The sequence below is a fragment of the Lactuca virosa genome, chromosome 1, assembly GCF_052849685.1.
Source record: "Lactuca virosa cultivar CGN04683 chromosome 1, Lactuca_virosa_CGN04683_v6, whole genome shotgun sequence".
NCBI classification, from domain to species: Eukaryota; Viridiplantae; Streptophyta; class Magnoliopsida; order Asterales; family Asteraceae; genus Lactuca; species Lactuca virosa.
Window position 1 is genome coordinate 111,744,119 of NC_136426.1, and position 13,619 is coordinate 111,757,737.

The following is a 13,619-nucleotide window of genomic DNA, read 5'->3' on the forward strand; positions in this document are numbered from 1 at the left end:
TCAGCTGCCAACCCGTCGAGTTCTCCTCTCCAACTCGTCGAGTTGGTCCAAAAAGATGCGCGGCCCAAAGTCGATCAGCACGTCGAGTTGAGGCCATCAACTCGACGAGTTCCAAGGGAAACTTGTCTTTTGAATAATAAATCTCATACCTGGGAATCGGGATATTTATGTTACACAACCCCACTGTGTGTATCCTTCAAACCCACTCTCTTTGAAGCCCATCAAGTCATCATCCTCATCCTCATCAAAGAGTCCCCCCTCCCACCTCTCCATTTCTCGACCAGAAACCTTTCACATGAGACCTCCCCTTTCATGTCAAGGTTTAGGTTTATAGTTTTGTCAATAAGTGGGGATCTTGAATTTTTTTTGGATTTGATTTATTTTCCTCGATAACTATATCAATAGAGTTTTTTTATTGGTTTGTTTTGGATTTGTAGGTTCCACGGGTGATGATGGAGGGGGAGAAGAAGAAGTTTTATAAGGGTAGTGGTTGTTGTTCAGCTGTTTCGGATATGTAGGTTCTATCTTTAAGTTGCATGTAAGAGTTTGGTGTTGGCGGTGACTAAAAGTTGGGTTGATTTTGTGTGTGTATTGTAGGGGAGGGTAGTTGGTAATGGTTTCAGAATAAATGGTTCAAGTTCATCCGTGATAGAAAGTGGGGGAGTCAAAGGGGTATGAGGTGGTGGTCTTTCTCAAATCCATCAAAAAAAGAAGAAGTGAGAAACTCAACAGTAAGTTCGGTGAGTAGGGGTTGTACATGGTTAGGGCAAGGTAACAATAGAGAAGATGTATTTCAAGGGATTGGGGGGGGGGGGGGGTGGGTGGTAGAATGGGATAATGTGTGGCCGTTTGTTATTGAATAGCAACATATTTTTAATTAAATGATAAAAATGGTAAGAAAAAGTTTTTGCTAATACAAAATAGTCATTTTTATATTAAATACTATGTGCCAAAACCACAACAAACTTATACTCTAAAGATATTTTTGCAAAAAATAAATAATTAAATAAATTAATAAATAAATAAAACTTTTTTGGTCATAAGGTTATTGGTACCACCCTTAATGATAACCTCTTATATATGAGATGTACATCTTGGGTATGTTTATTAGCTGCTAGTTAGAAGTTGTAGTTGTTATTTATATAAAATTGTTCTATAAAAATAGTCGTATGTATAGCGTAAAACATAAAAGTAAGAAATTAAAAGCTCTTAAAATCAACTTGAATAGTTTTGGATTAAGTGCGTATTTTACAAAACTAGTTTATTGTCTTTATTATATGAGTGTTTAATAAACTTAGCTTTTGAAAGGTGTAAATTTACAAAAATGGGAGCAACAATTTAAAAGCTATATGTGAAACATAATAAATAAAAGGGTAATTATGGAAATTGATTAAAAAGTTCAAGAGTTTTTTTTTAAACGTTACATAAAATAGCTTTTAGATTTGGATCGTTTCGTTTAAATTAAAAACTAAAAGCATGTATTGACAAATGAAGGTTTTTGTATAAGTTGAACTTTTTGAACTAAAAGTTGTCAAACGTTTCATATCAAACACGCTCTATGAGTTTTTGTTTTAAATAAAGGATTATTATCATGCAAACTAACAACCCCATAAGCTAAACATCATCATATCAAATTACAAAACTGTGAACGATTCATGAATTCCTAAACACTTTTCCATCTACAAATTCTATTTGTATTCCTTATATTCTAACAATTCTATCTTCTAACTCCAACGTCTTCTTTCAAACTGTTAAATTTCTAGGCAACTGGAAAAACTTCCGGTCCGGTTTTCCAAATCTTGAAAACCGGTTTGCAACATGTAACCGCCTCTTTATAACCGGAACTTTCTTCAAAACCCCTCTCCATATCATCTGCACTGCATCACCTTTCACAGAAGGATACCGATAGTCAAAATAATGTTTGACTTCTTGAAGCTTCTTCCATTTTCGAGTCCACTCATCTCTCCCAATACTTCTAATAAAATTGATCAAAAACCCCTCTTTTATAGCATCAGACGTCTTCACAAAAACACAAAACTCCGAGTAATCAAGAACATCTTCAAATGGTAACTCAATTTCATCGCTAATAATCACAGGAACACAGTGGCTAACAATGGCGTCAAACAAACGGTTAGAAGACGGGGTGTCACCTGCGATGTTTAAACAGAATTTTGAAGATCGCATTCCTTTTGTAGCAGAAGGAACCCCTTGCTTTTGAACACTTCCGAATTTGAAATGAACGTCTTTTTCTTTCTGTAAAAGGTAGAAGATTTCTTGACGGATGAAACCTCCGTCTTTTCTGTAAATGGCGCCTTGGAAGAACAGTAAAATGGGTCGGGTATCAAAAGTTGATGAATCGTTGGTGTAGCTTTTGATTATGTGTTTGTAAGGTGCGATTAGATCTTTATCGATGTTTGCAATAGTTGGCGGATACCTTCCGAAATCTGAAAGGATAAACATGGCGGGCCATAGCTGATATCTCGCATCGAGTAAGCTGTTAGGATGATGAGCGACAATAATGTGGTCTATGCCGCCGGATCTTTTCCATTCGGGTTGACCCGTTAGGTATTTGACTAACTTCTGTTGTAGTTCTTTGTTCCTGTTGGTTTTTTGATGAGGGTTTAACCTAGAAAATCGATTGAAGCATACAGAAGAGAAGAAGGGGACGAAGATGACGTCAGCTTCACTCGAGTTATAAACTCTAATGGCGGTTTGAGTATTTGAGGATAAAAGGTCTAGAGTGAGCCAGTACGCTACGCTATGTTGCAGGTTTAATCCGCCGGGGTACTCCGGCACTTTTGAACGGAGATCCGGCCATATATTCTTACCCTCTGGATTCCAGTACAGGATCTCGAAATGGAATTCTGGGGGTAAATCGTACATGAAGACTCTTAGAATTTCTGGTTGTTGATGATGGATTGATTGTGCATTGTGGGTCGGAGAATTTGGGGTGGGATTGGGATTGTCGATGGTGGAATGTTGCCTTGAATGGGGTAATAGATTGTGATCGATGAGTCGAGATCGGCCGTCGGAGGTTAAGAGTAAGAACCATGATAACATGAACACCATTAATGCAATTGACAACAAACCGAATAATGATTTCATTGATAGAAACCCAATTGAAGACGAAGAAGAACCTGTATTTCTTTCAGCCATTTCGTTGAACAGGTTCTGGGAAATAACATGTAGCGTTATTTCATGTTGAAGTTGATCTTGAGGGGTCAAAGATTGAAGAAAGTTCAACCCCAAGAAACCGAAGTTTATTAAAAAACCTCCATCGATGGTTTACATTGACGATAATACTTTTGAATTTTCGTCAACGAGGGTTCAGAATCTGAAATAAACATAAACCCTTTTGAAATCGGAGGGAAAAATGGAGAAATCGAAAGAAACCCAGTTGAAATTTTGAATCAAATTTCAATGCCCATCAATGAAGGAAAGAATCAAAGGGCGAAAAGGGGAAACAAAACAGATTGTTGTTGATGCAATGCAACTTCTTTCTTTCTCCAATTTTCTCTCTCTTTCTTTTTCTCTCCGAATCTCACTCTGTCTTTGCCTTCTCACCCTCCAACCAAGTCTGGCAAAAATTCAAGTCGGCTGAAAATGGGGGGATCCATCCTTTTTTTCACTTTTTATTATTGTTGCAACTCATTTTCCCTTTATTTTAAATAAATATCATATATTTTAAATATTTGAATTATATAATTAATTGTGTTGGACTTTTGGATATGACAAAAGTAACATGTACTCGATTGGGAACCTGGTGTGATCGGACAATCCTCTGGTTTACCGGAAATTCCTAGTTACCACTTACCAAAACTAGAAATGGGCCAAGCTTTTGGGTCCCAACCCTAAAATGATATTTAATACATTGTAGGGCTTGGCCTAGGCCCTAAGGGGATGTAACTTGTAAGTTTGTAGTGTCCTATCTACGGTGCTGTTTGGTTTTTTTTTTTTTAAAAATTTCAAACCACTTTCTTATACTTTCTTATGTTGGGCGGTGTAGCACACACGCAGCACTTTCTCTCTCGCAGTTGTTTATTTTTTTAAAAACTTCAGACTGCAAAACCTCTGCGCTTGTGCTGCGTGGCGCAGCACTTGACTTGCTTCTTCAAACCTCTTCAGCTTTCATTTTTTTGAAGTGTTTTTTTTAAATTTTGGTATAACTTATTTTTCTTAACTTTTATTTACGGATTTAATACAATTTCTTATTATAGTTTCTATAAATTTTTTTAACTTGATTTTTAAAAAATAAAACATTGACTTTTTTTAATTTTTTTACCGTTTCTGTTTATAATATTTTCAGCTTCAGTTTCATCTTTTTTAACGTGTGTAATTTTTTTACGAACTTTGTAGACATCGTTTGCAATAATTTCTTAATTTTTTTTATTATTTTCTTTTTTATGTTTTTTAAAATTAGTTTTTTTCTAGAATAAAGTTGTTAGCTTCTTTTATATTTTTGTAAGTTTTTTTTTAAAAGGTTTTATAATTTTGTTTTTTTACATATTCTTTTTAGTACTCTTTCAATATTTTAAGACTAGAATTATTAAAATTTCGGTTTTGAGAACTATTTTCAGTTTATAAAATTAGTTTATTTAAATTTCAGTTTACTGCAGCAGTCTTGCAGATGTTAAAAAACAAACATGCTTCCTATTATGGGTTGCAGCCGTTTGTTCCACCTCTTCTGCTACAGAGGATTGCAGAGGTTGTCTGCAGACTTCATGAATTTTCGCTTCAAAAAAACAAACAGCACCTTACTAAAAGTGTGTTCTAAAAAAAGTTATTTACTAAAAATATCTTATTTGTTAATTACTAAAAATGATCTTAGTTGTTATTTTTTTAAGTGACATATTGGTTGTAACTTGTAAGTTTGTATTGTCCTATCTTACTATGCGTTCTAAAAAAAGTTATTTAGTGAAATGATCTTAGTTGTTAATTTTTTAAATGACATATTTGTATCATTGTATTGAATACTAACATTGATAATTTAAATCCGGACACTACCCGCATAACCCGTATAATTTATATGGGTTCGTAGTTCACATAAAGAATTCTAAATATCACATAAATATATAGTTTTAATTTTTTTTAATATAATAAAATGAACAGGTTAATAAGTCGACCAACATAATTATTTGTAAACCCGAACATGACTTTTATAATAAATGGGTTGGCAGATTGCAGATCAGAAAAATTTAACTCAAGCCTATTTATCTTCTTGTCGAGTTCGGATTGTATCGTCGATAATTATCACCCCTTATATTGTCCCACTTTAAGCATATTTTGATAAAATCTTATTTTTTAAAATATACGTGTGTTGTTATAAGCCCCAAACAAATTATTAATATTATTGTGTATTTGGAACCACAAACTGGCGGTTTTGCTTTTTCTAGACACCAAGCATCACCGAAAAATATTCGCGACACACTTCATATTTCCTTATGAATATTTAAGATATGAGAAATTAACTAGTTTCCTACTCATGCTCTTACCATTTTTAAATAATGACAAGAGTAATAAAATTTTATTTATTAAATATAACAAGTGTCATAATCTTAAGTGTGTAGGAAGATGATAGAAAAAAAAAGTAGGAAGATATTTGATTTCTCTTAAGATATATATACTTGTGCTTACAAAATAAAAAATCACTAAGTCGTTCCATTATATTTATGAATTATAAGAAAGATTTACATAGACGTAGCGGGTAAACGAGCAACAAGCTGTGTCACAACCCCTTTTTGGATGGCAAAACTAATTCTTTTAAAAACAACATCTATAGATCTTGGAGTCATAACATTACTATGCATGACCCGTTGGACTCTATTGAGTAGCTCCACAGCTTCTGGCGCAAGGAAACCGAAAGTATCAAATGCAAAGGGTATAAACGTGTGTTGATTTTCCATGCACGCTTTCTCATGTTTTGCCACTTTGCTTGATGCAGCTTTTAAAACAGCTTGTCCCACAGTGAAAACTCCACTTCCCAAGCCCACAAGAGGGGAAACCCCTGTTAGATCCACGCATGCATGTTTTCCTCCAGCCCATCCAAATACTAAAACATCAGTTGGTCTAAGTGTTGGTCTTCCTTCCAATGGGTTAGCCAAAAAGTTCACATGTGCCTCTCTCTTGGCAGAAACCCCCAGCGCGCCTAAATATGTCGAAAAGAACATCCCGAACCAGATCGTGTCGGTATTTGAAACCCGAGAGCTCTTTACAATGAACTGCATGCTCCCCAAAGGAGTCCAAGCATGTCTTGCGACAAACAGGGCAAGTCTCGTCAGCCGGAAATAAAGGGATCATAAGGCGATACTTGAGGATGACACGATACTCCACTAGCGACATATGATGGCCAAGACCGTCAATAGGAATAGTCATAATAAAATCTTGAGCATGTGGTGCCCTTAGACACTCAAAAATTGCTTTCTGCCTAATCTTCATGTCGAAGTGAACTTCCATGTCTTGGACAATTTTACTAAAAAGGGCACTCGTCAATGAATGTTGGGCTTTTGGAGGGGCGATGTCCTTATTAGTGAAACCGCTGAAGTCAAAGCCCAGAATCGTATCACGAAGACAGGCCAAAGCACAAACATAATCTGAATCCATACCACATATGCCGCTATTTTGTAAGATGTGGTCTTGTAACACCCACGATTGAGCTCGTGAGGCCACAAAAGCATAGGAGGAAGACTCTACTGCTGAGTACAACCCCAAACCCCCAAACCTAATTGGTAACGAAGCCAGTTGCCATTGAAGGTCCCCAAAGAACGGACACCCGCAAACCACAATGTCTTCAATCGACCCACGTAACCTTTTATCAAAACACAAAGCAGCATCTTCCATGTGAATGGGTTGGCACGTTCTCAGGCCAAAGAAAAATTTGGCGATGCCTATGCAAGATCGAAGCAAAAGGAGCTCACTCGTTGTCTATTTATTCCAAGTACTAATAGTGTGCTTGTTCACATCGTAACGTCCGATCATGTACATGTAACCATCACAATTTCTCTTCGCCAATAAATCATGCATTCATTTATTTTCATCTATTTAAGGGATTGTAGATTATTTCATTAGGTGTTTGTTTGATTATTGCAATATGATTTTTGGAATTCTTTCAATCGTTGGTATAGTCCGTTAATATTTCGATTCAATTTTGTTTCAATACGACATATGAGTATGTGGTTCCATGGTCGATACTGGCTTGTGGTGCTTTGCCTTCCTCTCTTACTATTGTTCTATGTGTTTAATATGAAGAGTAACTTAAAAAGAAAACATGCAATTTATAAGGACTTAATATTTCAGTTCTCGCAAATCCTAAACCATGCATCTTAGTCCATGTTTTAAATATTATAATTCGTCAATGTTTTAACATCCACGAGTTGCTTTGGACTCAAAGAAAGATTGACTAACGAAGAACAATATGATATAAATTTTATTTGATTAGTTGTACATCCAAGAGTCGCATTATAGTTTAAAAAAAAAAGTTTGAGTAACGACGAACAAAAGGATATGATTTTCATTCACTTGTTTGTTTGAATTCATATTATTATTGTTTATAATATATATGTTTACACATTTATAAAAGTTAAAAAATCAAAATCCAATTTTTTAGAAAACAAATAGTTAAATTACAAAAAGTCAATGGAATAACACAATTAAACCCTAAAACACGCATTCACCGGACAGATCAACTAACACTTGAAAAGAAAGTGAAAACATAACCATCTCATCGACCCACTAAATACTACATAAAATTTAAAAATTATAAACCACTAAAATATAGGTCTAAGTTTTGTAACCTTCATTGGTATGTTTGGTGTATGTCTCCTACTTCGATATTTTCTTGTATGTGACTTGAGCTCCTCGCTTTAGTCCTTTTTGTTTTAGTGCTAATATATTTTTGTGATTGCCATTCAAAAAAAAATATTATCCGATGCCTTTATCATCATGTTTTGGCAACTCAAAATACGTTATATATATATATATATATATATATATATATATATATATATATATATATATATATATATAAAGAGAGAGATAGATAGGTTTATATATAAACCATAATTATTGTGTGAATGTATGACTAAATGTAGACTAATCACTTGATAAAAGGCAATTTAGGTATTTTACAATAAACTAATTTATTATCTTAAATTAACAAACCAATAACTTACTGTGAATTAAATTAGTAACCAAAAATAATCCTTATATTTATAAAATTGTTACAGAAATCGTTCATCACAAATTCACAATCCTAGATCTTCACCATTCTCACTAATGTCGTTTCATACCATCATCACCGCCCCTCACCATAACTCTACCGCGCCACCAGTAGCCACCACAAAAGTCATATCACACATCACCACTCCCACATACATGTTTACACCACCATAACAGTCATATCATCTGACCACCGTTGGTTTTCCATAACACCACCATCTTCATCCTCTATTCTGATAATCACATACCACACCTCCAAATGATTGCCATGTTTCAGCGTTAGGCCACCTCATAATAACCAGGACAGACCTGCCAACCACAACCAATCATCATCATCTTGAGAATTGGTCTACTATTCTGATCACTAAGTAATAGGGGATGCTATCGATTTAGAGAGAAAGGGATTAGTTCTTTGATTTTGAAGGGTAGTGAAGATAGTACACATAAGGAGAGCAAACGTATGTTTAATTATTTGACTTTGTCTGCGGTCCAAAGAGCACATGTTTTATTATAAATGGGAGCATTCTTAAAGAATGTGAGTGTATGCATTATGATGTATATGTACGGGATGTCAATCTTTTGGTCCTATCAAGAGGTAAGATTATGGTTTATTTGTAATGCTTTATTCATTTGGCCCTGTTTGTATAAGATTTTGAGTTAGGTTTTTGCCCATTACCGATCAAAGTATTAGTAACATTATATTTGTTCCACAAGCATCCTTGATCTTGAAGTGCACTTTGGGTATTTCATTAAATGTAGCTCGTAGTTCCTGTGTATATGTATACAAGATGTTTTAGGGAAGTGTAAGTAACTACTGATCCAACCATTTCCCATGCTCTGTCGTGATAGTTAAAGGCACGACTTGAGATGTCTCCTTTTATTCAACTTCATTAGAGGATCATGGTGTACACTCAACATAATATCTAAGTAGTCAAAGCTTTTCCAATAATCATCCACTATTGGCAAACTATAGTATCTGGTACTAAAATTTGGTGAGTACATTATTCTTTATTATATGCTTTATCTATTGTACCTTATTGTTTAAAGCTATGCTTCTTGGGTTGTACAAATATGTTTTTTAAATAAACAAACAAACATTTTATATAATCTGGTGTTAAATATTATTAACATAATATCCAGCAAAACCAGCTTTTGATGCACTCTCCAACTTTCGGTTCGATTCTGGTATTTTAACCGACTTTTGATGCACCGAAACGGTTTTAGAACCGGGATTGAATATAACCGCTGGAGTAAATTCCATCCGATTTTGGTTATCCGGGTACTTTTAAGTACATACACAACAAAACAAAAAACTCGCAAGTTATCATCACATTGAACACTTCTTGAAGAATATCAGTGCATGCATTCTCAAAGAATGTAATCACCATCGTGCTTTAGAGGTTTTGAATTACTTTAGAGCTTTTGATGATAAAGGAAACTTGACAAAGTTTGGTGAATCATGAGCAAGTTTCTAATAGAATGTTCCTTCTGGATTTTATGAAGTGGGACATGGAAAAAGTAGGTTTTTTCCTTTTTATTCTAATTAAAAGAATATATAATCTTGGTAACAAATGTTTTAATTTTTCTCTGTGGAACCAAAGTTTTAACTGTATGATTTGTTGGTTAGGTTCGAAGGTGAAGAGGTAAACGTAGAAGCATTGAAACCATCAAAAATCAAAGACAAATTCTTCAATACTGAAGATAGATTTTTAAATAATATAGTATATATTATAATTTTTTTATATTATATAAGAATAGTGATGAACTCGTTAAGAATATAGTATAAAACGTTGTCTCTATTCTTCAAAATGTTTTATATATTCTTGTTTATGTTATAAAAATGATTGTATTATGTCATAAGAATAATTCTTATTTGTAAAAATATATATTATTTATTATATTGAAATACATGTATTTCAATGAATGATATGTTACTGTCCAATATATGCAGATGTATTCCATAAGAATGTTAATTATAAATAAAAAACTCTTTAAATGAAATCATATTCTTTAAAAGTTAGAGAATGAAAATATGTATTCATATATTTTGAATGACTACCGTATTTTCGAAAAAAAAAATAATTCAATTTAAACATGTTAATAAAAAATAACATTTGATTTGACTTTATTAATTAATTTGACTTATTTGCCTATAATACAAGTAATTTTCAATTTCTCTCTCTTAAAAAAATTATCATATTTGCCCCTATTTAGTTAAGTGTAATTATATAGTAACTACTACTCCATGTTAATAACATTCACCCTAAGATCACTTCTTTTTGTTTTTTTTAATATAATTGTCTGAATTTAGTCATACGTTCATACAATAATTGTGATTCACATTTGATCCTAGCAATATATATATATATATATATATATATATATATATACACTTAGGTTTATGTGAGATAACATATTTTTCTAAGACCGTAAGACCATATTTATCTTTTTGAAATATTCTAATATTCTAACGTTTATAAAAATATAATGTGTAAAATCATAATTTTCTAAAACAATATTATCAACATATTTTTTATTATAATATTCTAAAACATATAATGTTACAATATTATACATATTATATTTTTACGAACACAAGAATATTAAAATATTTCACTAGATAGAACAAATTGATCTCACGATCTCACAAAATTAGTTCGTTTCAAATAAACAAACACACACAAATATATATATATATATATATATATATATATATATATATATATATATATATATATATATATATATATATATATATAAGTAGGTTCATGCGAAAACATAAATATTTTGCGAAAATGCGAAAGCATGTTTTATCTTATAAAAATCGAACATATGTACTTTAAAAATTAAATTTATTAGCAATAGTGATAAAGATAATAAGTTTACATTGGAGGGTGTTATGATAATATAGATTTAAAGGTAGTTTTAACAACCATTTTTTCTACGTTCTTAACCACTTTTAAATTCAAGTTTTCATAATAAAAATGTCAAAAAAATGTTTTGCTAATATGAAACTATTTCTCATGTATCATCAATTATCAACGTGTAGTTTAAAGTTTGGATGGATTCTTGTCCAAAATATAAGGTTGAGGTGGCACAATATCATATGTTTTTCTTGTTTTCGCGTTTTTGCAAATTATTTGCATTTTCGCATGAACCATATATATATATATATATATATATATATATATATATATATATATATATATATATATATATATAAAAGCCCAAAAAGCAGTGATAAAATTTTTCATTAAAAATCAATTTCATTCAATAATTGTTTCAAAAACCATCACCAAATATAATATCCAAAATAGCATAGTGCAATTATGCAAAATGTGGAAATCATGATGGGAGGATGTTGTGCCATCACGTTGGGACCTTCCCTTTCGATCCGGAAGTACCTGAAACCATAAACATAAACTGTAAGCACGCAAAGCTTAGTGAGTTCCTGAAACAACCCAAAAAAATTTATTTATAAATCCGAATAAAGCAATATTCCAAAAACATTGTTAATAAAACCCAGAAAATAAGTATATCAAACATCATAAAAATCAGATTGTGTCCCAAAAAACAGGATCTATATGGTGTGTGCGATGCGGTCAACCCAATCTCTTCCCTTTGGAATCGGAAGTACCTGAAACATAAATAAAAAACCATAAGCACAAAGCTTAGTGAGTTCCCCTAAATACCACATACCATACATAAAAATAAACACATATGGGCCCTGCCCTGTCATCGGGCCCCGCCAAGCATCGGACCCCGTCCCGCATCAGGCCTCACCCAGCATCGAGCCCTGCTCGGTAAATAGATCGGGCCCCGCCCAGCATATATATAACATATATCAAATAAACACATGCACATACAATAATCACGGAGATACATGGCATACAAGTGGTCATTAGGCTCCGCTTGGCATCGGGCCCCGCGTGGTAAGCATATAAGCACATAACACATGCAAGAGTCACACAGACAAATAGCATAGTAACATAGCATAAACATGGGCCGACATTGGTGCCTTCAACCCGTTAAATCCAGTGAGGAGACTCACCTCGAAATGCTGAATGAAACGAATAATATGTGGCTGCTAGTCCTACAACTCTCCGAGCTATCAATTGTCAAATAAAAACCAATTAACATTTGGGATCAAAACGATAACCATGAATCCCTACTTGGGGTAAAAAGACCATTTTACTCCTAACCTATCTTGGTCCAAAACTAAAGCCCAAATTCACAAATCCAATGGGTCCAAAAGTCAAAAATCCATCAAGGCCCACTTGTGGTCCAATTTCCAGTTGGGCCCAATCTCTTCTCATGGGGCTTAGCCCAAGGCCCAATAATTCTTCTGGCCAAAAACTCCCAAAATCAGATGTCACAACCAAACCCTAACCTTTTAAGCCCAATACGTTGCCCAAACTCAAAATGCCACCTGACTGAGTACGCGGGGCGTACTCAGCTTGTACGCTAAGCGTACCGGCTTGAAAGCTTGTACGCTGCGCGTACAAGCTTTTATGGCTAGCGTACTCTTCCAGATTGGCCATCTTCTAGATTTAGCTTTTAACCTAGTAAGACATCGTTCGAGAATGTAGATCTGACCTCCTTGAGCTAGATTCTCACGTAAAGTTGCTAACTTTACGTTCATGCAAGGCTAAATGAAGTTTTTTTTAACTTAATAATGGATTAATAAATGACTTAATGCTTGCATGAGACCCTTAACTTCATAAAGTTGGCATCTTTATGCTTAAGGAGTCCATGGCAACCCTAGATCTGAAAGAATAAGCCTTTGGGACGTCCGAACACCCCGTTCACCCAATCCTTAGCTAAAAACATAACAATTTAACCCATAAAGAGATCTAAGCAACTAGTAATCAAGATAAGAACTTCATACCTCAAAATCCTTGCAAAATGGGTAGTGGTTCTGGATCCAAGACTCCCTCTCCAAGCTCAGCAACTTCAAGATCTTCTAACTCCTTCACAAAGCACAAAATAAGCACCAAACTCTCTTTAAGGCTCAAATGTTTATTAATGGAGGCTACAACTCGATTTAGGGTTTTGGAGGCTTTAGAGGCTGGTAATGAGGTAAGCCCTAAGGACTAAGGTGGCTTATATAGGGTGCAAGATCCTCAATTAGGATTTCTTTAATGTCCATGTATGCCCAACGTATATACGCGTACGCCCAACGTACGTGATCTGGGTCCCGACTCATCATCATCTCAGTACGTTAAGCATACCAAGTGGTACGCCCCACATACTACTTCATGGGCCAAAATGCATAAATTCAAAAATAGAAGGGCCATATGGTATATACCAGGGTACAAGTGTTACAGTTCCACAAAGTACCACATTCCAATAATACAATTGTGCTTAACCGTGGGGGATAATCCAACACAATATACATATATGGG

General features: G+C 33.9%; 1 protein-coding gene across 1 annotated transcript; it reads right to left on the minus strand.

Annotated features, from left to right (window-relative positions):
• Positions 1 to 1,563: 1,563 nt before the first annotated feature.
• LOC145156651 (putative arabinosyltransferase ARAD1) lies at positions 1,564 to 3,624 on the minus strand. The gene has a single exon (XM_079075942.1). The coding sequence runs from the start codon at positions 3,154 to 3,156 to the stop codon at positions 1,744 to 1,746; it is 1,413 nt and encodes a 470-aa protein (XP_078932068.1). The 5' UTR covers positions 3,157 to 3,624; the 3' UTR covers positions 1,564 to 1,743.
• Positions 3,625 to 13,619: the final 9,995 nt, after the last annotated feature.